Below are 27,315 nucleotides of genomic sequence, written 5' to 3' on the forward strand. Positions count from 1 at the left end.
ACACTTTAGGCACATGCACTAAACCCCGTTTTCTTAATGCAATGCTCATATCTTTCTGTGTCTTCCTTGCATACTTGTCCGATTGTGTTGATATACATTTATGATATAAAAAAAGAAAACGTGGCTATGTGAACATTAGGGCTGTCACGATACGCCGTGAGCGTACCGCGGTATATCGTGGTACGGCAACACTGTATCGCGGTACGTACCGCGATATTTTACAGATTATCTGTGAAGAAAACAGCAGAATAACAAGTTTTACAAACTTTATTAAACTCAATAATCAGAAAACACTGGTATCATAGTATGACTAGAAGCTGTAAAAGAAACTGTAATAAACTTGATAGAAGTAGTAATTGTTATTGTTATTCGCGTCTTTTTCTAAAATGTCCGCCATGTTGTTTACATTAGCTGTGACTACAATCTGTGTAAATCGAACGCTTTAAGGGCATGTTTAAAATGCGGAGTCAGCAGGCCCAGTATTCAAAATCCGTAGCGTTCTGACTCTTCCTCGACTTATTCATAATCTTAAGATAACATGATTCGGAAGTGCCGTGCTTTGAACGATCGATATACTAAAGAAAGAAAAAAAGAAATAGAGTAAACATCTTTTGGATAATTATGAACTTATTTGCAAAGGAAATCTGTCCCAAATTCCAAAAAAGGTACGGACCCATTCATCGCCGTATTTTAAACGTGAAAGTTAAACATCTACCAGTGGAAGCGCTTGCTTGACCTGGATATTAACGGATTATTTATTTAGCCCTTTTGAATCGCTTCTACAGTTTTCAAAACGATATCTATATCAAAATAATTATGTAATGTATTTATATCTGTGCTAATATAATAATATTAAAAAAAACGGTGCGGCAACGCCGTACCGCGGTGCGATTTTTTTCACGACGTGCACCGCGATATACCGATATACCGGTGAATCGTGACAGCCCTAGTGAACATGCAACAATTTGAGTCTTTAAAAGCATTTAGAGGAAGCCTGTTTTAAATGACAATCCAGTCTAAGCAGAAAGGGTCATCATGGATAAGCCTTTGCACACTGCACTTGTTAACCCTTTGCATGCTGGGAAATTTGTCGTCTGCTGAAATGTTGTCTGCTGAATTTCTAAAATTAGCATTTTCTTCGATTTTTTTTCAAAGAATACTATCAGAATAGCAAACAGTTTGGATCCTGATGAGACACCACGTTCTGTGGCGTCTCATCTGGATCCAAATTGTTTGCAAAGGCCTTCAAAATTCGGTTCCCGCACTGAAAGAGTTAATCAGGCACAACACTTTCTGCACGTGCATTATAAGCCCGTTTTTCTGAAAACAAGGCTCATCTTACTTCAGGGCTAACTCTTTTAGCTGGAGAAAATTTAAATTTGCTACAACATTTTCTTCATAAAACTTCATAAAATAACCAAAATGACAAGAATTCTGTCATAACAAGGCAAATTTGGCAAATTAACATCTTGAGCCATGCAGGGGAAGCCATGAATGATAGCTGCAGAGTTTTAGTAATTCTTGTCAACAGTAAATCATTAAAAAACAAACCTGACAAAAACATACTGTTACCAACAGCACAACAGATACCTCAACACCCAGACGTCACACTCTTGAACAACAACAAAAAAATGAGCAAAAATAGCAATGTTTAGCCGTTCAATTCTTGAATAAAAATCATACACTTTTATAATTAAACTTGATTTGAGAGTGTATATTAGTGAAACAACTGTAGCTAGACTTAATATTTTGGAGCCAGGATTGCTTTCATTCTAGATGATTAAAGCATGTGTCTATTTAATACTGCATCATGCCAATATTTTTCTGCTAGAGATGGCTGTTATAGCCATCAATGAATAGTCTATTAAACGTTTTGTTGTTCTATTTCAGATGAACGGGGATAATGACTGGGAGTATGAAGAAATTCCATTGGAAAGGGTGAGTTTTTTGTGTGCAATTATATGGAAATTTATTGTAATGGCTGTCCATAGCTCAAAGCTAATATCGCTATAGGAACAGAACTCATGTCTCATTGTTAGTTTGCCCAATAATTTTTGTTCGCTCTGAGTTTAAAGGCCAAAATTTGATTTTAAGCAATAGTAATTCATCCATCAATGTCCAATTATTAAACAGCAAGATATGATTAAAACAATTGCCAATATTAATGGTCATATTAGTTTTTAAAACTAAACAATTATTTCTTCCCCCAGTCCTGGCCCATTGCTTAACATTGATTTCAGATTGTGAAGACCCGATTGTGATGAGCATTATGAAACTGATTATTAACCACTTGATAGAAATGGGTCACGCTTTGTGAAAATATGGGTTAAAGATTCTACATAAAGTGTCTTCCCAGATTAGCCTGTGCAGTCCGCTTTGGCTAATCAGGGACGACACTTTCCACCAAATCTGGATTTTTTGCTAGGAAGAGACTTTTTTTTAAACAAAAAATATCATAAAAGCGGAAAGTGCCATCCCTGATAAGCCTGTGCAGACTGCATAGGCGAATCTGGGATGACACTTAACGCATGTGCATTAAACCCCTTTTTCACAGAGCTGGGCCAAAATGTATAGCAACACCATTTAGTGGTTGTTTGTCCAATGGTTTACACTTTATTTATTGGATTATAAAACCATGAGCTTTTGTTTACATCTTTAAATAGAAACCCTTGATTGGTCGATTTAGTCGTTGATTTACAATTATCCAGTAGTCAATTTGATAGAAATGGTCTCAGTGTGTTATACATATACACTTTTCCACTTGCCAAGCTCAAAGTAGTGAGAAAAACGCTGATGTAACAAGATAGGATGCATGACTATTTTGCTTCAGATGATAGGTGACACAACTTTCTTTGCTTGGAAACAGGACTTTTTATGGAGATCTTTCTTACCTGTATCACAATCAGGCACTATAATTCCACTTTACAATACCACTACTGTTGCTTGCAGGGTACTCAGTCATAGAGGGAAAACACTCAAGGACTCATCAAATAAGTTTGGGACTCGTAGATTTTCTATGCCGCATATTTTTTTCAAATATTTGTATCCTGTGACTTATTGATGCAAAAGCCTAGATTTTTCTCTGATACCACTTGTGTTGGTTGCAGGGTACAACAGGGCTGGGTTTCAGCATCGCCGGCGGCAGTGACAACCCTCACGTTGACGAGGATCCAAGCATCTTCATCACAAAGATCATACCTGGAGGGGCTGCGGCAGCAGATGGAAGGCTAAGGTAAGAGACAGTAACTGTTCGGTGTCTCTGGTTCTTTGCAATTACCCGTGAAGTCCGCACAGCCTAATCAAGGACAACACTTTGTGCTTTTATAAATTAGATGTTTAAAGGAAGTCTATTATACCCAATAATATATGCAGAAAATGTCATTCCTCATTAGGGACTGCACAGGCTAATTTGTAGTCTGTGCAGACTGCACGGGCTAATCTGGGACAATTCTTTAGGAACATGCATTAAACCCAATCACCAAAATCATATCGGGGGTTGGGGGGTGGGGGGGGGGTGCAGATGGATATCTAAGGTTATCTAAGGTAAGAGACTGTTGGTTCTGCTTTATTAAAATTGCATTCACAACAGATCTGGAAACGTATTCACCAACCATTTCTTAGGCTTATAAGGTCCAAAAATACTTAAAAGTGGAGAGTGGCAGTTAACACCAATAAAAATATAATTATTCATGTACTGAATCAAGTGTTCATAGTATAAGCTTCATGTTTAGGTAGTATATATGCGAACTTGCCGGCATTTTTATTGATTCTAAGTCTAAGAATGTGTTTGTGAACTTTGGCCCATATTGAAAGTATTAATGGGCGTGGGACATTAGAAAAACATTGACAATTTTCATTACAATAATTCTACTGACTCCTTTATACATGTCTTTATATGGAATACAATAGATCTGCTTTTAACCCGCAATGTATACAATATGGAGAGGTCTGGGAAAAGTCTGGCAACTCTAGAGAACACTATCTGTTCATGAGGTACTTCATATTGCACAGATGTTAAAGCTTGTGTCCGTGTTGTAGATTCTGTGAGCCAGGAGGATTTACCCTTTACCACTTAGAAACATATTTTGACACATTTGTAGTCTCATAGAAAGTTAAGACCTTTCATACTAAATTCAAGTTTAAAAAGCTTCATTTCCAACCCTTAGATACCGATGAGCAGCAAACAGCATGAAACCTGAACAAACAGCGAGTTAATGTTGGCTGTTCTGGTTTTATGCTGTTTGCACATAGCCATTTTTACTGTGCTTCTGATTGCGAAAGGGTTAACCATAATGGCATGCAAAGAGTTCAGTGTTTGTCATGCTAGAAATTTATAAACTACAGGGTCCTTGAATGTTTTCCATAATTGGTTATCAATTTGCCTGTAATGGCCTATAATGACACTTGGGGGAGCCAGAAAAAATCAGTTAAGAATATCATTAAAGGCATGTATTAAAAGCATCATGATCGAAGTATAATTGGAGGCCAGTACATTGTAATTGTCTTCTTCTGGGAATAGCTGAGTGAAGAGATTTTTTCCCCAAGAATTACCATCAATTGCCCTACATAGAAATAATATTGTAAATTGTTCAGTGCATAATTTATCTTCGCAATATTGAATCCTATTGTATATTAAATGTTCACTGCAATTGTCTTTTGAATTATGCTGTATTTATGAAAAAAAACTTATTCATAAAAAATCATGGAGCATGTAAGATGATGTTACAATAAAGAACAAAATGACTTCCTTTTTAGCTCACCTGATTGCTCAGGTGAGCTTTTGTGACCGGTCTTCGTCTGTCGTTTGTCCTTCCGTCTGTCCGTCCGTCTGTCAGTCGGTTATTATTTGCTCATAATCACTCTAGAGGCCACATTTCTTGTCCCATCTTCATGAAACTTGGTCAGAAGCTTTGTCCCAATGAAATCACGGCCGAGTTCGAAACTGGGTTGTGCCGGGTCAAAAACTAGGTCACTAGGTAAAAAAAAGAAAAACCTTGTAAACACTGTAGAAGTCACATTTCATGCCCAATCTTCATGTAACTTTGTCAAAATGTTTCTCTTAATGATATCTTGGTTGAGTTTAAAAGTGGTTCCGATCCAATGAAAAACATGGCCGCCAGTGGGCGGGGCAGTTTTCCTTATTTGGCTATAGAGAAACCTTGTAAACACTCTAGAAGTCACAATATTTGCCCATTCATAATGAAAGTTAGTCAAAACATTGATTCAATTGATGTCTCGGACAAGTTCGAAAATGGTTGAGATCGGTGAAAAAACATGGCTGCCAGTGGGCGGGGCATTTTTCTCCATATGTATATAGTGGCAGTTTACCCTATTTGGCTATAGAGAAACCTTGTAAACACTAGAAGTCACAATTTTTGCCCAATCATCATGAAAGTTGGTCAAAACATTGGTTTTATTGATATCTCGGGGGAGATTGAAAATGGTCGGGATCGGTGAAAAAACATGGCCGCCAGTGGGCGGGGCATTTTTCTCTATATGTATAAAGTGAAAACATGTGAACACAGTAGAAGTCACATTTTTGGCCCAATTTTCATGAAATTTGCTCAGAACATTTGTTTCCTTGATACGAGAGTTGAGTTAAAAAAAATGGTTCCGGTCAGTTGAATAACATGGCTGATGGGAGGGGGGCAGTTTTCTGATTATGCCCCCCCCCCTTTCGAAGAAGAGGGGGTATATTGTTTTGCTCATGTCGAACAGTTCGTCCATCCACCAGATGGGGTCCGGATGATAACTCAAGAGCGCTTATGCCAAGGATCATGAAACTTCATAGGTACATTGATCATGACTCGCAGATGACCCCTATTGATTTTCAGGTCACTAGGTCAAGGGTCAAGGTCACGATGACCCGAAATAGTAAAATGGTTTCCGGGGGATAAGTCAAGAACACTTATGCCTAGGATCATGAAACTTCATAGATACATTGATCATGACTTGCAGATGACCCCTATTGATTTTCAGGTCCCTAGGTCAAAGGTCAAGGTCACGATTAACCGAAATAGTAAAATGCTTTCCGGATGATAACTCAAGACTTAGGATCATGAAACTTCATAGGTACATTGATCATAACTCGTAGATGACCCTTATTGATTTTCAGGTCACTAGGTCAAAGGTCAAGGTCACGATGACCCGAAATAATAAAATGGTTTCCGGATGATAACTCAAGAACGCTTAGGCCTAGGATCATGAAACTTCATAGGTACATTGATCATGACTGGTAGATGACCCCTTTTGATTTTCAGGTCACTAGGTCAAAGGTCAAGGTCACGGTGACCCGAAATAGTAAAATGGTTTCCAGATGATAACTCAAGAACGCTTATGCCTAGGATTATGAAACTTCAAAGGTACATTAATCATGACTCGCAGATGATCCCTATTGATTTTCAGGTAACTAGGTCAAAGGTCAAGGTCACGTGGACCTGAAATAGTAAAATGGTTTCTGGATGATAACTCAAGAACGCTTATGCCTAGGATCATGAAACTTCATAGGTATTATGATCATGTCTCGCAGATGACCCCTATTGATTTTCAGGTCACTAGGTAAAAGGTCCAGGTCACGGTGACCTGAAATAATAAAATGGTTTCTGGATGATAACTCAAGAATGCTTATGCCTAGGTTCATGAAACTTCATAGGTATATTGATCATGACTCGCAGATGACCCCTATTGATTATCAGGTCACTAGGTCAAGGTCACAGTGCCATAAAGCTTATTCACACAATGGCTGTCAAGGTCATGGTGACTCAACTTAGAAAAATGGTTTCCAGATGATAACTCAAGAATGCTTACGCCTAGGATCATGAAACTTCATAGGTACATTGATCATGACTCGCAGATGAAATAATGATGAAACTTGACCAGGATGTTTGTCTGGTCAAGTTTGACATTTGGTAAAGATTGAATGAACCGACTCCTCTCAGGGGAGCGAACTAGGGCCATCTTGGCACTCTCGTATTATTAGCACTCCAGATATGTAACAAACTCTTTATGATTTAAGTATTTTCTGAACAATAATTAAAAAAAAACAAGTGGCACTATGTGTGATGATTTATGAAATACTGTCACCTCAAGGAATAAGATATCAATCGTGACTGTCGCCTATTATTAATTGTATTTGGGCAGTCCGCACAGGCTAACCAGGGACAACACTTTCTGCTTTATTTTATCTTTTGTTTTTTAAAAAGATAGTGCCTTCGTGGAAAAATCCAGTTTATGCGGAAAGTGTTGTCCCTGATTAGCCTGTGCAGTCTGGGACCACACTTTACACATATGCATTAAACCCCCTTTTCACAGAGCATGACCCATTTATTATTTATACACTGTTGTTTTGTATGCAGGATAGATACAGTATCATGGACTGTTGTCTGTTCCCTGTGGGATTCTATTCATGAATACATCATTTTGCTTGAATATATGCCAACTTTACCATTATTGTAAATATCATTTTTTGCACCAGGAACATTCTGAATGGTTTATACAGTGAAGTGGTCTAATTCGAGTGTTTTCGTTTAACAAATTATAAATATTATATAAGTTAGTGTGGGATGAATAGAACTAGTGTCAGCTACAACAAATACCTTGGCATTTCACTAATAATGTGTTTGTGTTTGAAGAAAATGAATTACTAGCATTTTGCAGTAAATTATTGGCTAAGGTTGCCAATGAATATTATATGTAAAAAACAAAAACAGAACAATGTGACATGGTCTTGATCAGCTGTCGGTTCTTTAAACAATTTATGTTCTTGGAAGAACCCGACGTAGATGTATTGTGTTGATAAGGATATGTGTGCTGTATAAATTTAGATAGAGAGAAGTTGTGGATCGACACGCTATTCATTTGGAAATGATGGCTACATTCCTGCTCAATAATTCTGACGATGGAATATATGATGAATGATATATATATAAATATAAATGCTGTATTATATTGTGTCAAACTGTGGATCGCATACAAGAACATTTTGGTGCATGGTTCAAATATTGGATATGTGTCTACATAATTAGATGGCTCTTTAACTACAGGAATAGCAATATATGCACACAAAAAGGTGTTTTATTAAGCAATCTTTCAGAATTTAGCATGAAATGCATACAAAAAGATGTTGCGATTTTAAGTTTGTATGAACATTAATGGAGTAAAATTATGCAAAGTTTGAGAATTTGGTATATATATACAAATGCACCTTATAAATGACAAATGCACCTTATCTACGACAAATGCGCCTCATCAATGTATCATGCCTTGATGCTTATATGGGGATAGTAAAGGTGGTCTTACTTTACCTTGACACGTGGAACTAGTACATGGACCCAGCATCAATGAATATTTAGTGTAGAAATCTTCTGTTGCTCAGACTGTTTATTCCACTGTCATGATTGTTCTTTAAATTTAAATAATTGATTGTAGGACTTAATTGTAACAAAAAAATGACCTTGGGCATTGAGTGAGTTCACATACATGAAAAGTGAAAGTAAATACAAATGGATAAATGATTAAAGTAATTAGACAGAGATATGCTCCAGCGACCAGAAGTTTCTGGGGGATATATACACGGTATGTCAGTTAAATTGTCTCTTTTACATCTCTTTTTATTATCTCAATCATTTCAATCATACTGAAAACATTTTTTGTGCTCCAAAAAAGAAGGGATAATATAGTTGCCACTTTTGCCGCCCGTCCGAATTTGAATTTTGATAGAATTGACTTGCATGGGCAGAAACCAACTTTCCTATTACGTGTTTTTGGCCTTCTTGATGTGGGTCCATTTGATTAAATATGATATGCAGAATCCTAGAAGGGTGGGCATGCACATCCTCATTGTCCGGTCCTTGCCGTCAAATGATTTTACATTGAATTGTTATACCACCACAAACGAAGTTTAGGGGGGGATATAGGATTGAGCTTGTCTGTCTGTCGGGTGGTCGTTCGGTCTGTCAGTCTGTCTGTCGGTCCGTATTAAGTGTCCGCTCTCAAAGTCAAGTTGTTGTCATCCGATCATCACCAAACTTGGTCAGATGTTGTATCTAGATGATGTGTAGGTCAAAATCGAACATGGGCCAAGCCGGGCCAAAAACTAGGTCACGGGGTCACTTAGTGCGTTTAAAACATTGAGCATGGTGTCAGCTGTTTTTTGTGAAGACAACATGCAAAATATTCTGTGTCAATGCGGCATGTGGGGGTATTCGTCAGGTCTGTGACAAAGCTCTAGTTTTCCTTTGATAAAAGTTATTGCCCTTTGATTATTATGCTGCTTTTTGTTTCCGGCAAGTTCTCAGACATTTATAAACGCGATGGAACTTGATATGCAGCATTCCTATAAAGTGGACATTGTCATCCTTGTGAGGTTGTTGTCGTCCAGTGATGTTTTAGTTAGTTATTGGCCTTGGATTCTTTTTATGCTATGTCCGTCATGCGTTTTTTTCCATTTTAGATCTCAGACACTTGTGATCAATGAATAAACTTTATATGCAGCATTCCTATGATGTGGGCATGCACATCCTCGTCAGGTCATTCCAGTCCAAATAATTTTCAGAGAGTTATTGCCCTTTGATAATGCATATGCTACTTTTCGTGTTAGTGCATTTGAATTTTATCATAATTTCATAAACCGTTATATGCATTTTTCCCACTGGGTGGATATGGGCATATTGGGTTGTTCCGCTGAATGAGATTTCAGGGAGGCCATATCCTGGTGAACTGAACTAAACTTGTTCTTTGTTATTTACTTCAGTTGACTCTAGTTGTGCATCTGTCTGCAATCAGTGTTGTCTTCAAAGCTAATAAATATCTGCAACTACTGCTATTTTCCACAAAATTTATGACAAGTGTCATGTGTATATTCTGCCAGTTCTTGAAAATAGCAGAGAACATCCCCAGATTAAGTGTTAGCATTGTCAGTTTGATGGGACTGAACTCGAGCCTCACTCTGGTAAAACAAGGCTTGATGCATACGCATAAAGTGTCATCCCAGATAAGCCTGTGCAGTTTGCACAGGCTATGGCAGTTTTGTGTATATAAAGTCTGTTCTGAACAGAAATCCAGTCTAGGAAGAAAGTGTTGTCACTGATAAGCCTGTGTGGACTGCTCAGGCTAACCTCCCGTCTGTAGATCTGCCATAGTGAGTGGGACGACCCTTTAATCTATGTGATTATTGCTATAACTATAAATAGTTGTATATGATAGGTATTGGAAGGAACAGGTAACCACTGACATGAATTATTTTCAAATTGATTCAGGTAACTAGCGAATCCCACTGCATTTTGAGAATTGTTTTCTTATATTTCCACCTACTTAGCCTCCTAGATGGTTCCTAAGGTTGCATCCTTAATGGATGAATCTGTTATGATCTGTTTACTATTGGATATCATTAACTGAGCGGCCCTCTGGGAAAATGGGGCTAAATGCAGGGGCTTAAAGTGTCATCTCAGATTAGCCTGTGAAGTCCCTTCAAGCTAATCAGGGACAACATTTTATCCATCAATTGGATTTTCGTTCAGAACAGACTTCCTTTACACAAAAATGCCCTGATAAGCCTGTGCCTAAACTAGATTTGTGTGAAGAAGAGACTTCCTTTAACCCTTTCAGTGCTGGAACCAGATTTTGAAGGCCTTTGCAAACAGTTTTGATCCAGATGAGACGCCACAGAATGTGGCGTCTCATCTGGATCAAAACTGTTTGCTATTCTGATAGTATTCTTTGAAAAAAATCGAAGAAAATGCTAATTTTATAAATTCAGCAGACGACATTCTAGCAGACGACAAATTTCCCAGCATGCAAAGGGTTAAACGAAAATTTCAGAAATTCTGCCCCATTCTCACTCTGGAAAGGTATATAGATTTATTTCCCAAATGACTGCCCAAAATTTCGAACTAAAGGTTTCCAAAAAAAATTAATATATATATATATATGTGAATTATTTGTTAATCAATTTGAACTTTCACTTTATCTATCCAGCTTCATGAGTTGAACCTTAGCAAATATATTGTTTCAAGCACTTGTGTATAATACTTTAATGTATTTGTTGGGAGCAAAAAACCCACACAATTTTCCTATTTTAATCTGAAGGACACAATTTTCCTATATAATGGGCCCTGGCCCGATTCCTAAAATGGTGAAAAACATTGCTGTAATAAAAGATGGGGATCAGTTTCTGTCAGAACTGTAGTTTAGCTTGTGCTCACATATTTACTTCCCAACCAAGCAGTAATTTAGTCCATCTTTTGTCAACTGTCTAAGTATGAATAATTTAAGGGTTGTTGAATAGTTATTTTTATTATTTTTATTCCCCGGGGTCCCTGTTATTGATTAGTATTTTACAACAAATTAACTATCTGTTACATCATAATTATGTCCATTGTTGTGATCAAGTTACTGAGTTAGGAGGCACATCAGCTTTAAACAAGTGCTTTGGTTCCCATTGCAGAATATAATTATTTTTTGTAGTTTTTATGTTCAACTTTTTTGTTAATTTGATGCATATTATACACTATTGATTGTAGTACATTTATAATCCAAGTATATAAAAAGCAGCATAACAGCAGATATTTCTGACGTAAATGTAAATAATAGGTCTATTGAAGCGTGGCGGCTAGCTTAGTTGGTTCAGTACTGGACTACAGAATCCAAGGATTGTATGTTTGATCACTGGCCAAGCCACATAACTTTAGTGGAGATTGGTCATGAAATCTTGTGTATTACACCCACCCGACCTCTGATTCAAGTAGGGAAGTTGTAAGTATCTGGCCACTCCACCCCCCCACCCCCACACCCACCCGACCTCTGATTCAAGTAGGGAAGTTGTAAGTATCTGGCCACTCCACCCCCCCCCCCCACACCCACACCCACCCGACCTCTGATTCAAGTAGGGAAGTTGTAAGTATCTGGCCACTCCACCCCCCCCCCCCCACCCCCACACCCACCCGACCTCTGATTCAAGTAGGGAAGTTGTAAGTATCTGGCCACTCCACCCCCCCCCCCCACACCCACACCCACCCGACCTCTGATTCAAGTAGGGAAGTTGTAAGTATCTGGCCACTCCACCCCCCCCCCCACACCCACACCCACCCGACCTCTGATTCAAGTAGGGAAGTTGTAAGTATCTGGCCACTCCACCCCCCCCCCCCACACCCACACCCACCCGACCTCTGATTCAAGTAGGGAAGTTGTAAGTATCTGGCCACTCCACCCCCCCCCACACCCACACCCACCCGACCTCTGATTCAAGTAGGGAAGTTGTAAGTATCTGGCCACTCCACCCCCCCCTCACCCCCACACCCATCCGACCTCTGATTCAAGTAGGGAAGTTGTAAGTATCTGGCATCAGTATGTGCACTTAGTACTGGTAAACCAGCTAACCCCGGAAAGTGTGAGAACAATGGTTAGTTAACAGCAGTGATATGACTGAAATGCTGTTCAAAACATCAAAATATCCACTAACACAAAGCAAATATGTCATTTGTATTGATTGATTGTTTGTTGGGTATTGTTTTTATGCCCCCGGATCGAAAGATCGGGGGTATATTGTTTTTGGCCTGTCTGTCATTGTATGTGTCTGTGTGTGTGTGTGTGTGTGTCCCAAAACTTTAACCAAAACTTTAACCTTCTTCATAACTTTTGCAATATTGAACATAGCAACTTGATATTTGGCATGCATATGAATCTCATGGAGCTGCACATTTTGAGTGATGAAATGTCATGGTCAAGGTCATCCTTCAAGGTCAAAGGTCAAACAAAAATTAAAGAACTTTAACCAAAACTTTAACCTTCTTCATAACTTTTGCAATATTGAACGTAGCAACTTGATATTTGGCATGCATATGTATCTCATGGAGCTGCACATTTTGAGTGGTGAAAGGTCAAGGTCAAGGTGATCCTTCAAGGTCCAAGGTAATTTTTTTTATTCAAAGCGGCGCATTAGGGGTCATTGTGTTTCTGGCAAACACATCTCTTGTTTTTTATTTGTTGAAAATGTATACAAGTAAACACAGAAGGAAGCAAAAACACTTACCATTTGTTTACAGATACAATACAATGTTTATGAGAAACAATTTTGAAATAATTTCTCTGTAAGAAAGATTTAAATGGGTTTAAAACTGCCAAATCTAGGTTTGTGAAAAGCAATATTCGGTCTTCCAACAATATTTGGATAGAAAGTACTGCTCTATTGGAATCACTGCTTACATGTCATAATGTACATCCTGTATTTATGATACCTGAAGTACAGGCATCAAGAACTCACTAAAGTTTGTCAAAAATATAAATAATGCATTCAACCACTTTGAAGTTATTTATGCTTTAAATTAACAGTTGAGAAAAAAGCAGACTATGGCAGGTTCAAAGCAACACTACACCATTAACTACTCTTTCAAATTTCACTCCTACTGTGTAATGTTTTCCCCCATAACCAACCTAAAAGTCTGTTAGATATTGAGGCCGTATGGGAGAGAATTCTGGTGCACTTGTAAGTGGACATTTAGGTGTGGTTATTCACCCTTTTTGGTGATGTTTCCCCTTTGATTGCTTGTATGCATAATTTTTTGCCATGCACAGTTTAATAGTTGTGCAATTTGACAAATGAGCCTCGCCCTGTGAAAAGGCGTGCGTGTGTTTTGATTGTCAACCCAGATAAGCTTGTGCAGTACGCACAGGCTTGTCAAGGTCGACACATTCCGCCTTAACTAAATTTTCATCAAGAACAGTCTTACAATACAATATAAGCGAAAAGTGTAGTCCTTGATTTGCCTGTGTAGACTGTACAGGCTTATCTTAGACGACACTTAAAGCATATTCATTAAACCCCCTTTTCACAGAGAGAGTATCATTTCCTGAAATAAACTATAGTTGGGGAAAACCCTACGGATCTAGTGGTACATGATCATTACTGCAAATAATTATAATACCGTATTACCTGCAACATGCACCTTTATTATACCCCCATTACTGGTAATGGGGGCTATATAGGAGTCACTTTGTCTGTCTGTCGGTCTGTCTGTCCCGAAAATTTCATCCGATCTACACCAAACTAAGTCAGAAGTTGTATTTAGATGATGTCTAGGTTAAGTTTGAATATGTGTGATGCCGGGTCAAAAACTAGGTCACAGGGTCACTTAGTGCATTTTAAACTGTAAGTTTGTCTGGACCATAACTATGTCATTTATTGTACGATTTTAAAATGACTTGGTACATTTGCTCACAAGAATGGGATGGTGTGTCGCGCGAAAGAATTACGTCGATATCTGCAAGGTCAAGGTCACACTTGGAGTTCAAAGGTTAAATGCTTGTCCGGGCCATAACTTTGTCGTTGATTGTGAGATTTTAAAATCATTCGGCACATTTCTTCACCATCGTTGGACGGTGTGTCCTGCAAAAGAATTACGTCAATATCTTAAAGGTCAAGGTCACACTTTGAGTTCAAAGGTCGAAAATGGCCATAAATGATCTTGTCTGGGCCATAACTATGTCGTTCATAGTGAGATTTTAAAATCATTTGGCATATTTGTTCACCATCCTTGGACGGTGTGTAGCGTGAAAGAATTTCTTCAATATCTCAAAGGTCAAGGTCACACTTTGAGTTCAAAGGTCAAAAATGGCCATAAATGAGCTTGTCCAGGCCATAACTATGTTGTTAATTGTGAGGTTTTAAAATCATTTGGCACATTTGTTCGCCATCATTGGACGTTGTGTTGCGTGAAAGAATTACATTGATATCTCCAAGGTCATACTTTGAGTTCAAAGGTCAAAAATGGCCATAAATGAGGTTGTCTGGGCCATAACTATGTTGTTTATTGTGAGATTTTAAAATCATGTGGCACATTTGTTCACCATAATAGGACGGTGTGTCGTGTGAAAGAATTACATCACATCTCCAAGGTCAAGGTCACACTTTGAGTTCAAAGGTCAAAAATGGCCATAAATGAGCTTGTCCGGGCCATAACTATGTCGTTCATTGTGAGATATTAAAATCATTTGGCACATTTGTTCACCATCATTGGATGGTGTGTTGTGCGAAAGAATTACGTTGATATCTCCAAGGTGAAGGTCACACTTTGAGTTCAAAGGTCAAAAATGGCCATAAATGAGCTAGTCTGGGCCATAACTATGTCGTTCATTGCGAGATTTTAAAATCATTTGGTACATTTGTTCACCATCATTGGACGGTGTGTTGCACAAAAGAATTACGTCAATATCTCCAAGGTCACACTTTGAGTTCAAAGGTCAAAAATGGCCATAAATGGGCTTGTCTGGGCCATAACTATGTCGTTCATTGTAAGATTTTAAAATAATTTGGCACATTTGTTCACCATCATTGGACAGTGTGTTGCACGAAAGAATTACGTCGATATCCCCAAGGTCAAGGTCACACTTTAAGTTCAAAGGTAAAAAAATGGCCATAAATGATCTTGTCCAGGCCATAACTATGTCATTCATTGTGAGATTTTAAAATGACTCTGTACATTAATTTTTTTCACCGTCTTTGAACAGCGTGTCATGCGAAAGAATGCAAGAGTTCAAAAGTCTTAAAAATCGCCATAAATTAGCTTCTCTTGTTTTGTGAGGAGAGCATGCAAAATAGTCTGTGTCAATGCAGCATGTGGGGGTATACGTCATGTCTGTGACAAAGCTCTAGTCTTTATGTGAAGTGATGGCCTTGTTTCAAGACCAAAAAAGCATTCTGACATTTAAATACACTGCAACGCCGATATATCGCGGTTGGTGGGGTCACAAGATCGCGAGTGTGATATATGTGGCGCACGATATAACTCGAGAAATGTCTAACTTAATTATCTAGATGTATTGCGGTTAATCCGTCAAATTTCCCCAGTGTTTTCATTTTATATACGGAGCTGCTACTTATTTGTATAGTAATAATTGCAAACCAATTCTACAATAAACATTTTCATAAATACATACACATCTGTATTTATCATAAAAGCCAAAATCTAAATTATATTTTTTATTTTCATGTACGATCGCTCGCGATTCAGCTAAAAAGAAGAATTCTTGCCGTCAAAAACGTATAAAATATAATTGTGCATAGGTTCGAATTTACCCTTATAAATAGTCCTAATGAAGGAACTGAAACAGCGTAACGGTAACAATACAGCGTGTTTGAATTATATTTTATTAAGAGGAAATGTCAATGCCTCATAATTCGCGAGATACCGAGGTACTTTAGTTGAAATTTACAACGAAACTTTTAATGGAAATGAAATTATCTCAATGTTGTACCCGCTACAAAATTTTTATTTACAAATAAATACACCCAAGCCAATTTTTCGCGCGCTTTTTATCAGAACAAAGAAATTCATGACCAGTACCGAAATTTAACGATTTATATACCAGTAAACTGCCATTATTACCTTTGCAATGACACTAATTGGTTATTTCTTAAGTGTTAAAAACAACCCCAGCCCTGTGTAAACAACACTGTCACTTATCGACTGTTTTTCATGCTTCAATGCATGCCATAGTAAGCCAAGAAATATAGGGTGTTAATACTAGCTTGAACCGGTTTTTTGCTTAGGTTAGCGAATTCTCAGATTAAAACATGTCATTTAGTGATTATGCTCGTCAGATTTTTGGGAGCCATAGCCAAAGCGCGATATATTCGACAGCGCGATGTACTGGTCAGCGATATGTCAGCGTTGCAGTGTAGTTTGAATGTAATAAGTAAGGATAATAACTGGTCAGACCGGAAATAAATTCTATAAATTACAAGCACCTCATACATTCAGAATGCACTTATTGTTTTTCACTTAAAATATTAAAAGAAATGGAGAAAGTGTTTTAGTTTATACTTCAACACTATTTATTGCACATTATTGTCGGTTCTGGAACAAATAATTGTGTTTAATAGTTGTTCCTTAAAAGCAACTGTTGCTTAACAGGCATGGGTGTGAACTTAAGTATTATATAGTTTGTTATTGCGTTAACATCTTCCATGTTCCCATATTTTTGAGGGATTGCAAATTCTGCCATTGTAAATTATCATTTAGAGAATACAAATGCTACAGTTAAGTAATATAAAAAGTACATACACACAATGAAAAGTATGAGACTTTGTGTTAGGTTTCCATACATATTTATATGGAATAAGGTTATTAAAGACAGAAAGAAAATGTATTTTAAGTTTTTCGAAATCTCATCATAGTTAAAAAGCACATGTACAAAATCAAACAAATCCCTTGCACCTCCCTATCAAGACAGATATAGTTGTAGATATAGGATTTTTAATTATAGGGAGTTTGGTCTTTTGGGATAAAAATATATATAAGGTAAGCATATACAGTAACAGAAGCAATTTTATTGATAAATTTCACATAATAGTCTTTATAGTTACAACGAAATCATAGAAGTTCATGTTATGTGCACCACAAGGCACATGTGTAAGTTATTGTGAGGTTAAGAAGCCGGTTATGCTGCTTTAAAGCTATCCCCCCACCATGATCCATGAGAGGGGAATCAAACTTGAAACAACCTTATTGTGAAGTGAACGGGTTAGAAACACTGGACCACAAATCCACCTACAATCATATGCCTATGAAAGAAGGAGCCCCGTTTTTGGAAAACTTGGCTTTATGCATTTGCGTAGAATGTTGTCCCAGATTAACTTGTGCAGAATGGCATGTACACTCAAATGTTTTTACAAACGACACGTGCTTATCTAAAGTTTGTGTTTCGTAATACACAGGATATTGGATTATCGGTGCTTGATTGGGCAATAAAACAAAGACGCAGTCGGCGGTCTTCAATATGCCTTTAAACTGACCAACATAATAATTAATAGCGCACATGCTAATCTAACATTTAGGGATAAGAAACACGGGTTCTAGACACTTTGAATAAACATGTTTACCGGACGCAGCAGTAGTCTTCAGATGACGTTGGCGCGCTTGCCATGTTACCTCGGCGTTTTGTAATTTGGTACACGAATACACGGGTTTGTCGGCGACTTCTGGGTTATAAAGTTATATGTCGACGATCAGATTATAAAATGGAGTATTTGATAATAAAGTAGCCGCCTAAAATAAATACACGAACTGAAGACTTATTGAAGACGCCGTCATTGCCGTATTTCGATCAGTAATAAAATGCAAAATGCAAATTGATTATATGAATATTCATGGCACATTATGCAACATCCAATTAAATTGTTAAAACATAAGTTTACACCACAGGAAAGGAAATTTTATTAGCTAAAACTTTCATATTGAGTCTTTTTCAATATTATTTCAACTTTTATGTAGAAAATCAGGTTTAAAAGCAATGAGGGTTGCGTTTCCAAAGAGGTAGATTTGCATTTAAACGCAGTTAAACACACAACGGTCAACTTTGCATGACTATAACTGACCAATAAATTAAGGTAGAAACATACAGTTTAGACCACAGGAAAGGAAATTTTATTAGCTAAAACTTTCATATGAGTATTTTTCAATAATATTTCAGTTTTTATGAGAATATCAGGTTCAAAAGCAATGAGGGTCATAAAACAGCGTTTTTCCAAAAATGCCTGTAAAGATGGGGTACTGATATTGATAAGATGGCTATCAGCCACTGGTCAGCAGGCAGCTAGGTCTTGTGGTAACTGGAGAGGCTTATATTGGCTAAATGGCTGTCAAGGAAAGGGTTAATGTGGTTGTTAATTGACTTTAATCTACTACGTCATTATTTCCTGCTGCGTAAGGGCAAAGGATAGTTGTTCACACATCTGAAGTCCAACATCGCTGAGTAAAAAATTAAAAGCAGTTTATGTTCGCACGTTACTGTTTTGTTGTATTTGTTTTATTGTGATTGGTTGTATGTATTGTGAATTGATTTGAGTTGGCGATCTAACGGTACTGTATTGTTGTATTTTTTATTATATAAATGTTATAAATGAATAAAGGCGTATCAACAACTACGCGTTACACACCGGTCTTAATAACAATAACGCAGTGACGTCACCATCTAGTATAGAACGCTTACACTGAAAACACGTGGCTTGTATCTAGTAACGGAAGTAGTAATGTTTAATTTGACGTTAATAGATCAAGTGTATTTCGGATAGGCTTTCGAACTTTTGCAATTAACGATGCGAAACAAAAAAAAACGTACCCAAAATGCACATGTCTATAAATATCGCAAAATTTTTTACATGTCCCGGAAAATCAGCAAAAGTCCTGGACATTTTAACTCAATGTTCCGAAATTGGTCTGAAAAATTATGGCATGTATGCCAAAATCTCTCATTTTATGAGTACTTTTGCAATATTGAAGATAGCAACTTGATATTTGGCATGCATGTGTATCTCATGGAGATGCACATTTTGAGTGGTGAAAGGTCAAGGTCAAGGTCATCCTTTAAGGTCAGAGGTCAAATATATGTGGCCAAAATTGCTAATTTAATGAATACTTTTGCAATATTGAAGATAGCAACTTGATATTTGGCATGCATGTGTATCTCATGGAGCTGCACATTTTAAGTGGTGGAAGGTCAAGGTCATCCTTCAAGGTCAAATATATGGGTCAAAATTGCTCATGTAATGTCACTTCTGCAATATTGAAGCTAGCAATTTTATATTTGAAATGCATGTGTATCTCATGGAGCTGCACATTTTGAGTGGTGAAGGGTCAAGGTCATCCTACAAGGTCAAACGTCATATAGGGGGACATTGTGTTTCACAAACGCACCTTGTTAGTTTAAAGGAAGTATCTTCTAATGAAAATCAATTCTAGGCAGAAATTGTCGTTCCTGATTGGCCTGTGCGGACTTCACAGGCAAATAAGGGAAGTACTTTATGTACATGCATTTAGCCCAGTTTTCCAAGAACGAGGTCCAAAGTAACATAAGGAAATGCCTGGAATATGATTGGATATATAGCAGCTGATGTATGTCAATAAAGTTCTCTTATCATTTAGAGGAAGAAAATGCCTTCAGAAGCCTTAAATAATTGGATTGATTGAAATGCTTTCAGTGGCCTTATTTGGATAGGTGATTGTGCAGCAGTGGAGTGGATGGGTTTATTGCTTTGTTTGGATTGTCAATTGCCATGGCAATTTTCCATATATTTTGGTATTACAAAGTTACTGATGAAAGCTTTGGATGAAACATGTTTAATATTTAAATAAATAAAAAAATAAAACTGAGGTGTTTTTATGATGAATTTAATTTATTTTTTTGATTTTTACATCTTTAAGTTACAATGTTAAAATACAGAAAATTGTTTGAAAGTGATATGACCTAAATAACAAAGCATATTCTTTAAAAAATTGTATTGCGTTAATTAATCTTAATTTTTTCTATAACTGTATAATAATTGTTGTTATATTTGTACAAAATAAAGCCTTTAATGATTGTTTATTGCCGCTGATAGCTATTATAATAAAGAACCAATATAAATTATTCATGGAAAAGTCTGCTATTAATGCAACACTTCATAAATCATCTTTGAGAATTAAAAAAATACAATTAAAAAGGAAATGTTTGCATATATCAGTAGATTTTCCGAGTTCTGTCATTGTGCTCATCTTTTATAAATGAAAATGATGTGCAAGTTGTAATAAAATTAGTAGTTGTATTACTGCATATACCTAAAAGCCAGGAAAAACTGTTAATGTAACTGTGTATATTGGTGGGTGAAACTCTTGCAGTCATAAAATAATAATGATTCACAAGTTTGAATGTGCCAATCTTGGAGGACTATGGGAAATATAATGGCTTGTAAAGCGTGGATGTGAGTCCATTACGTGTGCGAGGACCGATCATAAACCCTGTGGACAGGCTCATAAACTGTTTTCACATCCTAAATGAAGAAATATCTACGTATGAGATGCCGTCTGGGACACAGATAGGCGGAAGAATGATGAGTGAAAATGTTTGTGACAATTTTAGCGTGGAGTTATATAGAAATTGTATTAACAGTACCCTGTGTCAACATATTTGATTGGAACAATACTTTAAGATTACCAGTGTAATCTTTGTTTTATTGCATTAATTGGGATTTATGGAAAGTGTTCAAAGTGGTCGCTAATTAGGTTTGAGATTTTTAGCTTTGAGTGCCCGGGTTTAGCTTAACTTAGCGCAACTTGTTGTTGTGTTTATAATTTTTATAATTTTTGTGATAACAATTATTGATCTGACAGTTATTTGTCATATGATCAGTTTAATATTTTGTCACTTTCTTGACCTCATTGTTTAATATCGTTGTTCCTTGTATCTTTCTTAGAAATTTTTGAGAAAAGCATTATTTTTTACTGACATTAAGGTAGCTTTTAAATACTTAACAAATGTCACGAAAGAATTGCTTCAAATTACACAGGCTATATAGTTAGAAGTTCAGTTTCATTGGCTGTCATATACATTTCTAAGAGCAAATTGTATTCATTGTTGTATCTATGCAAACTTATGTAAGCTTTTATACTACTGTTAATTTAACCCTTTTAGCGCTGGAACCAAATTTTAAAGGCCTTTGCAAACAGTCAGGATCCAAACTGTTTGCTATTCTGAAATAGGTCTTTGAAAAAAATTATGCGTTTAGAAATTCAGCAGACACCAATTTAGCAGACGATAAATATCCCAGCATGCAAAGGGTTAAAGGCACCAGCTAATTGCAGATTATTGGGCAATGGCTGTGCAGACATCGGAAGTTTTCTTATTTGTTGGATGGCATTCATTTGACCTGCAAATACGAATTTCTCTCTATGATGATTTTATTTGGCGTTTCATTATTCCTATATATTCATTTACTTTTTACATATTTAGTCTTTGTGGTAAATTATTGATTTAATCAAGACATTGTGTTGAGGATTGATTGTTTTTCAATGTTCATGTGATGCCTACACCAATTACTAATTGTTTTCTGGCACTGATGTATTTTGCGGGATAATTCAGTCCCCCTGTGAACACTGGGATGATATTGAATGTAGATCTGTGTATAATTAACCGTTTCTAGGGCAATGGAGGTTTGAGTTAAATTGTTTTATGTCCAGAACTGTATTGCGAATAACATTCTTCCCTTTTTGTTAGCTCACCTGAGCACAACGTGCTCATGGGGAGCTTTTGTGATCGCCTTTTGTCCGTCGTGCGTTGTGCGTTGTTTGTTGTGCGACGTCAACATTTGCCTTGTTCACTCTCTAGAGGCCACATTTATTGTCCAATCTTCATGAAATTTGCTCAGAAGATTGGTTTTAATGATATCTTGGATGAGTTCGAAAATGGTAACGTTTGCTTGAAAAACATGGGCGCCAAGGGGCGGGGCATTTTTCCTTATATGGCTATATATGGCTATAGCAAAATCTTGTTAACTGTCTAGAGGCCACATTTATTGTCCGATCCTCATGAAACTTGGTTAGAAGATTCATCCTAATAATATCTTGGACGAGTTCGAAAATGATGCTGGTTGGTTGAAAAACATGGCCGCCAGGGAGGGGGCATTTTTCCTTAAATGGCTTTAGTAAAACCTTATTAACACTCTAGAGGCCACATTTTATTCCAAACTTCATGAAATTCGCTCAGAAGATTTGTCTCAATGATATCTTAGATGATTTAAAAAATGGTACCCTTTGCTTGAAAAATATGTCTGACATTGGGTGGGGCATTTTTCCTTATATGGCTATATATGGCTATAGTAAAATCTTGTTAACACTCTAGAGGCCACATTTATTGTCCAATCTTCATGAAACTTGGTCAGATGATTTATCCCAATAATATCTTGGACGAGTTCGAAAATGATGCCAGTTGGTTGAAAAACATGGCCGCCAGGGGGCGGGGCATTTTTCCTTATATGGCTATAGTGAAACCTTGTTAACACTCTAGAGGCCACATTTATTTTCCGATCTTAATGAAACTTGGTAAGAAGATTTGTCCCAATAATATCTTGTTATCTCAGGTGAGCGACTTTGGGCCTTTCAGGGCCTTTTGTTATTTTTTTTTCTAAGAAAAATAAATCTTACAGTACAATTTTATGTTCACTTGATTAAAAAATAGAAAAACCCACAGAAACGAAGTCCCTTTTATGTCTACATTTTTAACCAGGTTTTCCGAAGGAAAAAACTGGTTATTAGATTGGCGAATGCGGGCGGGCTGGCTGGCTGGCTGGCTGGCGGGCTGGCTGGCGGGCTGGCGGGCTGGCGGAATAAGCTTGTCCGGGCCATAACTATGTCGTTCATTGTCAGATTTTAAAATCATTTGGCACATTTGTTCACCATCATTGGACGGTGTGTCGCGCGAAATAATTACGTCGATATCTCCAAGGTCAAGGTCACACTTTGAGTTCAAAGGTCAAAAATGGCCATAAATGAGCTTGTCCGAGCCATAACTATGTCGTTCATCGTCAGATTTTAAAATCATTTGGCACATTTGTTCACCATCATTGGACGGTGTGTCGCGCGAAATAATTACGTCGATATTTCCAAGGTCAAGGTCACACTTTGAGTTCAAAGGTCAAAAATGGCCATAAATGAGCTTGTCCTGGCCATAACTATGTCATTCATTGTGAGATTTTAAAATCATTTGGCACATTTGTTCACCATCATGGGACGGTGTGTCCCACGAAAGAATCACGTCAATATCTCCAATGTCAAGGTCGCCACGACTAAAAATAGATTTAAAAAAAAAAAAAACTTACAAAGGGGGTTAATTTTTTTTGGTCATTTCAAAAGTTCAGTTTGAGTTTTCTCCCTTTATCAGATTTTTTTTTCACAATGAAAACCTGGTTTTGTGACAATTTTGTCCCTTGTTAGTCCTTAATTTAAAGCAAAATGAAAAGTTCTGAAATTTCTTTGCTTAACAAATAAAAACAATATACATTTATTGTGATAGGCATGTTTATATCATCTTGTGAGCTATATGATGTTTTGATGTCCACTTGTTGTGCCATCCAAAATTAAAGCAACACTTTCTAGAGTTTCTTGTGTCCATAGAATATTCTATGGAAAATTTCTTACAAAAATACAATTGTATACAAGCTCATGAAACATGGCTTTATGCATGTGTGTAAAGTGTTTCCCATATTAGCCTGTGCAGTCGGTACAGGCTAATCATGTACAACACGTTCTGTTGCAACTGGATTTTTGGTTAGAAAAGACTTCCTTAAGACAAAAAATACCATTAGAGCAGAAAGTATCATACCTGATTAGCTTGTGCCCACTGCACAGGCTTAGCTGGGATGACACATTACTTCTTTGCATTAATCCAGGGTTTCCCATCAAGTGGCTTATATGGATAATCTGGTTTCAAAAGAAATGGTCAAATGGGTTGCTGTAATCCTTGGTCAAGCCTTGAAAATGAGCTAAAGAGACTTTTCATGGATGATAATGTGTTAGTGTATATGTGGATGCATTAGATTTCTAGTGATAATGTGTAAGGGTCTATGTTGATGCATTAGATATCTGGAGATAACGTGTAATGGTCTATGTGGATGCATAAGCTATCTAGCAATAATGTGTTAGGGTCTATGTGGATGCATTAGATATCTAGTGATTATGTGTTAGGGACCATGTGGATGCATTAGATATCTAGCGGTAATGTGTTAGGGTATATGTGGATGCATTAGATATCTAATGATTCTGTGTTAGGGACCATGTGGATGCATTAGATATCTAGCGGTAATGTGTTAGGGTATATGTGGATGCATTAGATATCTAGTGATTATGTGTTAGGGACCATGTGGATGCATTAGATATCTAGTGGTAATGTGTTAGGGTATATGTGGATGCATTAGATATCTAGTGATTATGTGTTAGGGACCATGTGGATGCATTAGATATCTAGCGGTAATGTGTTAGGGTATATGTGGATGCATTAGATATCTAGTGATAATGTGTTAGGGTCTATGTGGATGCATTAGATATGTAGTGATAATGTGTTAGGGTCCATGTGGATGCATTAGATATCTAGCGGTAATGTGTTAGGGTATATGTGGATGCATTAGATATCTAGTGATTATGTGTTAGGGACCATGTGGATGCATTAGATATCTAGCGGTAATGTGTTAGGGTATATGTGGATGCATTAGATATCTAGTGATAATGTGTTAGGGTCTATGTGGATGCATTAGATATGTAGTGATAATGTGTAAAGGTCTATGTGGATGTATTAGATATCTAGTGATAATGTGTTAGGGTCTATGTTGATACATAAGATATTTAGTGATAATGTATTAGGGTCCATGTAGATGCATTAGATATCTATTGATAATGTGTTAGGGTATATAATGATGCATTAGATATCTAGTGATAATGTGTTAGGGTCCATGTGGATGCATTAGATATCTAGTGATTATGTGTAAGGGTCCATGTGGATGCATTAGATATCTAGTGGTAATGTGTAAGGGTATATGTGGATGCATTAGATATCTAGTGATAATGTGTTAGGGTCTATGTGGATGCATTAGATATCTAGTGATAATGTGTTAGGGTCTATATGGATGCATTAGATATCTAGTGATAATTTGTTAGGGTCTATGTGGATGCATTAGATATGTAGTGATAATGTGTTAGGGTCTATGTGGATGTATTAGATATCTAGTGCTAATGTGTTAGGGTCTATGTTGATACATAAGATATTTAGTGATAATGTGTTAGGGTCCATGTAGATGCATTAGATATCTATTGATAATGCGTTAGGGTATATGTGGATGCATTAGATATCTATTGATAATGTGTAAGGGTCTATGTGGATGTATTAGATATCTAGCGATAATGTGTTATGGTCTATGTGGATGCATTATATATCGAGTGATAATGTGTAAGGGTCTATGTTGATGCATTAGATATCTAGAGATAATGTGTTAGGGTCTATGTGGATGCATTAGATATCTAGTGATAATGTGTAAGGGTCTATGTTGATGCATTAGATATCTAGTGATAATGTGTAAGGGTGTATGTGGATGTATAAGATATCTAGCAATAATGTGTTAGGGTTTATATGGATGCATTAGATATCTAGTGATAATGTGTAAGGGTCAATGCGGATGCATAAGATATCTAGCAATAATGTGTTAGGGTCTATGTGGATGCATTAGATATCTAGTGATAATGTGTTAGGGTATATGTGGATGCATTAGATATCTAGTGATAATGTGTTAGGGTGTATGTGGATGCATTAGATATCTAGCGGTAATGTGTTAGGGTCTATGTGGATGCATTAGATATCTAATGATAATATGTTAGGGTATATGTGGATGCATTAGATATCTAGTGATAATGTGTTAGGGTCTATGTGGATGCATTAGATATCTAGTGATAATGTGTTAGGGTCTATGTGGATGCATTAGATATCTAGTGATAATGTGTTAGGGTCTATGTGGATGCATTAGATATCAAGTGATAATGTGTTAGGGTATATGTGGATGTATTAGATATCTAGCAATAATGTGTTAGGGTCTATGTGGATGCATTAGATATCTAGAGATAATTTTGTAAGGGTCTATTTAGATGCATTAGATATCTAGTGATGATGTGTAAAGGTCGATGTGAATGCATTAGATATCTAGCAATAATGTGTTAGGGTCTATGTTGATATATTAGATACCTATTTATAATGTGTAAGGGTCTATGTTGATGCATTAGATATCTAGAGATAATGTGTAAGGGTCTATGTGAATGCATTAGATATCTAGCAATAATGTGTTAGGGTTTTTGTTGATGCATAAGATATCTAGATATAACGTGTAAGGGTCTATGTGAATGCATGAGATATCTAGCAATAATGTATTAGGGTCCATGTGGATGCATTAGATATCTAGTGATAATGTGTTAGGGTCTATGTTACTATAATGTGGATGCATTGGATATCTAGTGATAATGTGTAAGGGTCTATGTTGATGCATTAGATATCTAGTGATATGTGTAAGGGTCAATGTGGATGCATAAGATATCTATTGATAATGTGTTAGGGTATATATGAATGCATTAGATATCTAGTTATAATGTGTAAGGGTCTATGCGGATGCATAAGATATCTAGTGATAATGTGTAAGGGTCTATGTGGATGCATTAGATATCTAGCAATAATGTGTTAGGGTCTATGTGGATGCATAAGATATCTAGAGATAATGTGTAAGGGTCTATATTGATGCATTCAATATCTAGTGATAATCTGTAAGGGTATATGTGGATGCATTAGATATCTAGTGATAATGTGTAGGGGTCTATGTGGATGCATTAGATATCTAGAGATAATGTGTAAGGGTCAAAGTTGATGCATTAGATATCTAGTGATAATGTGTAAGGGTCTATGTGGATGCATTAGATATCTAGAGATAATGTGTAAGGGTCAAAGTGGATGCATTAGATATCTAGTGATAATGTGTTAGGG

At 36.8% G+C, this 27,315-nt stretch overlaps 1 protein-coding gene across 4 annotated transcripts in view; it reads left to right on the plus strand.

The window, feature by feature from the left end:
* The window catches only part of LOC127833318 (disks large homolog 1-like), a 187,099-nt gene that overhangs the window by 75,412 nt on the left and 84,372 nt on the right, over nucleotides 1–27,315 (plus strand). For all 4 annotated transcript variants that reach the window (XM_052358495.1, XM_052358497.1, XM_052358496.1 and 1 more), the window contains exons 6-7: nucleotides 1,891–1,938; nucleotides 3,108–3,232. In XM_052358495.1, coding sequence (XP_052214455.1) covers nucleotides 1,891–1,938; nucleotides 3,108–3,232 — 173 coding nt within the window. The remainder of the gene's footprint in view (nucleotides 1–1,890; nucleotides 1,939–3,107; nucleotides 3,233–27,315) is intronic.

The sequence above is a fragment of the Dreissena polymorpha genome, chromosome 6, assembly GCF_020536995.1.
Source record: "Dreissena polymorpha isolate Duluth1 chromosome 6, UMN_Dpol_1.0, whole genome shotgun sequence".
Taxonomy (NCBI): domain Eukaryota; kingdom Metazoa; phylum Mollusca; class Bivalvia; order Myida; family Dreissenidae; genus Dreissena; species Dreissena polymorpha.